General features: G+C 48.9%; 1 protein-coding gene across 1 annotated transcript; it reads right to left on the bottom strand.

Annotated features, from left to right (window-relative positions):
• Window positions 1-2,501: 2,501 nt before the first annotated feature.
• Window positions 2,502-3,092, bottom strand: CCDC70 (coiled-coil domain containing 70). Its single transcript, XM_030036414.1, is given in 3 exon segments — window positions 2,502-2,596; window positions 2,599-2,947; window positions 2,949-3,092. Coding segments are annotated over 3 exon segments (588 nt in total).
• Between the last annotated feature and the right edge of the window lie 1,304 nt (window positions 3,093-4,396).

The raw sequence follows: 4,396 nt of genomic DNA, 5'->3' as shown, positions 1-4,396 counted from the left end.
TGCAACACTAGTGCTGGGAATTAAACAAGCAAAACAGCTTAGAGAAGAGTTTGCACAGAGCATTACAGGTGTGGCTGCTTTTAAGGCACAGGTGGGCTTGGCAGCTTCTTTAGATCCTTCTGCTCTACTTTAGGTGAGTCCGTGCTTCAAACATCTTCAGCTCTTCAGACATGCCCAGTTCTTTCCTGGTCCCTACAGCCAACCTATGCCAGATCAGCAGACTTGCTCTTCCAAGAAAGGTGTATTTATGTATTTTTTCTCACTCTGAATGTCACATCTCAAAAGCCTCTGTGTGCATGTTGCAGAGGTGATAAATGTAAGTAAGCTTTTCCTTACAGTAGTTATTTTATTTGTTCCCCTTGTTACTTTACCACTCCAGAGAGTTAGCAGAGACCGGCTTCATGACTGAAATTCATCCTCAGTCCAGAGATGCTGGATGCAGAGCAGGTGCCCTCTAATTCCCTCTTCAAATACCCAGCCCTGGTAAGCCTTTTGCATGTGCTCTCTCCCCAGCAATGCCACCCAAGCAAGGGCCACTCTGAAGCTACCAGGTGGATGCAGTATTTTCAGGGGAGCTACCAGAAGTCTGAAACCATATTGGTACATGCTTTTCTCTGGCTAAACTTCTGGCTCCTCTGTGCTGCATTGTGTAATGCCTTAAATTTCATGCCTGTTGTATTATACTGACAGCACTCTCACCAGAGAAACACCGTTCTGCTCTCCTGTGAAAGAAGAAGTGACTAGGAGCTCTCCTAAGAGCCTTTCTTGTGCTTCAAGTTCTTTGCAAGAGACAGCATACCTAATTTTAGTTTAAATGCATGTTAATTTGACGTGTGGATTTGAATCACTGAGATAAATTCTTGGGTTTTTGACATTAAAATATATTAAGTGACAAGTGCTTTTTGACTACTGTTATTCTCTGAAAGGTTCTTTCTTTCTATAGCATCTAATGATAAAGCTCTAATGCGTAAGAGTCCTGATTTTGCAGGAAGTTGCACTGAATGGTCTAACAGGTCATTTTCATCTCTGGGTTACATGGTAATAATAGAATAATAATAACAAAGGTTGCAAAATATTCTTACCCCGGCTGAATCAGCTGGCTTTTTCTACAGGCTGGTTATTCATTTGAGCAATAAATATTCATGGATTTTTCAGGAAAGACATAGTGCATAATTTGTCTTGAGCAAAATTAAACAGGACAGGCAGCCTTATCCTACAGCAGATCACAAAGGATTGAACTTGAGTGGCAGGCTTGAGTGACAGCCTAAGTATGCCTGACAGTTGCAGAAGTCATCAGATTCTTCAACAGCAATTGTTAAGGCTTATTACATTGTGTCCTTGAGCCTTTTCAGTGTTAAAATCCCGTATTGAAGGAGAATAAGTTACTGATGCTACCATACCAGAGAACAATGCAATGCCCGGTTTGACTCAGATGAGTACTTTTCACCGTTGCTCTCGTCCCCCATGCTCCTGGATGTACAGAGGGTCAAATGCAGATTTGCCTCTAGACTAGCCTTGACAGCTCCGCCGTCGAAAACGCGAAGCATCCGAGTTCAGCCCCTCAAGAGGAAAGAAAAACTGCAATTCCTGTGCCACAGCTCAGCAGAAGGCACTGACTCTGTACTCACATCCCATAAAACATTGCTAAATATTGACCACGCGTTGCACTGCCGTTACCGAGGATTTTCTGTTAGAGGCTCCTGTACCTGTGCTGGCAATAGGAGCTCAGCAGGTGAATAATAATCTCGGTCCCTGTGTGCACCCTCTCCTGCTCTTACACACACATATATACTCACACTGCTGAATTTATTTCCCCCTTGCTGAGGGACTTGCTGCCAACTTTCCCTGCAGCTCGCATCTTTTCCCACATGCTGCTGACTTCTGTAATCCCTCCCACACCTCTCCCCGTCCCCTGCCCATGTCAGCGAGGCTGATGCCAAAGCCGCTCTCAGCCAGACAGCGGGTGCAGGGGGCTCACCGAGACCGTAAAGGTTCCTGTCACGCTCCCAGGAGAAGTGGGACGTTAAATGGGAAGTCAAAGCCCAAACCTGGTGGAACAGCACGAGTTGTCTCATGAAGATTCAGCAGTGTTAACTGTGACTCTTGAAGATGGGGGAGCCGAAGGTTACCAGTTATCAGTGCCTTATTGTGGCACTGACTCCGTTGATATGAACCGCGCTGAGTTAGGTGAGCTGTTCTGAGCTCCAGAAGATGATCTCAGCCATTAAGCCCTCACCTTCTTGTGGCTTTACCCACCCTGCCTCCTGGTGACAGGCCAGGAAAACAGAGGTTTACCCCATTCCTCAGGCTACAGGACCTCAGAAAAATAAATAATCGCAATGGCTTTAAAGCAAATCGCATTAAAAAAAACCCTACTCTGATTTACTCCAAGAACTAGAAATGTCATTTCAGAGAACTGGTTGAAGCACAGCACTGCTTACATAAAGTATCCACGACAGTATACGTGGCTTTCCACATGTTTCTGAGCCTAGCAGAAGAATTTATGCTTTTCCCCTGTGGACAGTGGCATCCTTGGAGATATCCTCTCTCTCGGGACAAAAGGCCTCCTCCCAGATCAACATTTCATGCTCCTTGAGGTTTTTTTGTCTTCCTGGAGGGCCTCCTCATCTTCCCAGAGAGCTCTTTCCTCTTCCAGGAGAGTCGTTTCATCTGCCCCCAGAGCTGCTGCTTCTGCCCATAGGACTCTGTCCTCATCCAGAAGGACTCCGTCTTTCTCCCAGAGGAGCTGACCTTCTTTCCAGAAATCCTTATCCTTCTTCCAGAAAGCATTGCAGTCCTTCCAGAAGTCACCATACACCCTCCAGAAGGCTTCTGCTTCCTCCCGAATAGCCTTTTCTTCCTCCCGAAAGGCAGCTTCCTCCTCCCAAGTGGGCTTTTCCTCTTCCCAGAAGGCTTGGATGGCCATCTTGAAATCTCTGATTATTTTTTTTTTCCTGAAAGCCCTTGATCTTCTCCCGAAAGCTCTTCATTGTCTCCTGAAAGCTCTGAATCTCCTCCCAAAAGGCTTTCTCAGCCTGCGGCTTCTTGACGAGCTTCTGCTGGCAGGAGGCGCAGTAGGGAGGGCAGGACATCAACGGCAACGGCAGCTCGGGTTCACTGCTCGTCACTGACGGATTGGGCTGAGACCCAGCTCCGTCCCCCCGCCTCTCGCCCTGGGGGACAACAGAGAGGGGGGCGATGGGCGTCAGTGATGACATCACCCAAACCTACGTCACAGCTGGCTTGAAACGATGTTATACCACAAGCGAAGGCGTTTACCGAGGGCGAAAAAGAAATCGCTGCCCAGGACTTGGCCAGCACGAACGGCAGTGGCACCTGAAAGTCAACCTGTGCCGTGCGGGGCAAAGGCTGGCATTTCTCTAAGTCATTTCCCACCTTGACTCCAGGTCCTCCTGGGATGGAGAAGGGTGCGGGGCTGTGCCAGGACCAGCCTTTGGCTCTCCTGGGCCCCCTCAGCCGGTCCCAATCTGAAGGAGAGGAACCTCTGCCCTTCTCCCTTGGGTGCTCGAGGCACTCTCTTCTCTCTGACCCTTGGCTGCGTCTCCTGCCCCTTCACAGACTCGCCCCAAAATTTACAGCTTCCAGAATCATGCGAAACTTGAGCAATGAAAACAAAAATCTAATTTGCTGTTCGCTAATCTACCTAATAATTCTACAGCTAGGATTAAAGCTGCTTACTTATTTATACTGTTTCATTAGATTTATTACAACTTATCGCACAGAGCCTCCGGCTCCATAGCAGGGAGCAGGTTGCCTTATAAATAAAAAACTCTTGATTATCAATATATTATGAGCCTGCCTATCCCTCACTGTAGTCAGGAAAGGCCCCAGGGGCCTTTACGGATGCAATGCAGCTAACGGCAATATGCGTCTGCTCTGCGTGAGGAACAAGAAGTTGGGCAGTGCCCCGTGCCTGCGTGACAGATCCTGGGCACGGTGACGGGACAGACAGACAGGCCACGGATTTGGGTGGACGCAGGAGAATTTCGGTTCTGCTGTTGCCTCCTCAGGCTGCTTCCTGACTCCTGAACCTTCCTCCCACAGCTGGGGCTTCCCTGGGAGATGGGAGCGGGGAAAGGAGGAAGGTGTCCATCTGCAGCTTCCCTCTCGTGGAGCTCCTGGGCTCACCAGTTTGTCCCTGCTCAGCGTGAGAAGGATCCCAACAACAAGCGGTGTGCAATCCCAGCTGGGCTGGCTCATCTGGGGGGGGTTAGCGGTACCACACCACGTGCCTAGGAGGCCAGAAAAATCAGGTGAGTAAATGTGCCAAAACCTAATTGCCAGGAGCCTGTGATCACTTGAGTTTCAGAGCAGCTGCTGAAGCAGCAGCCATTTCTCCTCCACCAAAGGGGTTCCTGACGTGGGCTCCGCTCTC

The sequence above is a fragment of the Aquila chrysaetos genome, chromosome 14 (genome assembly GCF_900496995.4).
Source record: "Aquila chrysaetos chrysaetos chromosome 14, bAquChr1.4, whole genome shotgun sequence".
NCBI classification, from domain to species: domain Eukaryota; kingdom Metazoa; phylum Chordata; class Aves; order Accipitriformes; family Accipitridae; genus Aquila; species Aquila chrysaetos.
Note: the sequence above shows the minus strand (reverse complement) of the source record. Positions and strands in the feature narration are given on the sequence as shown.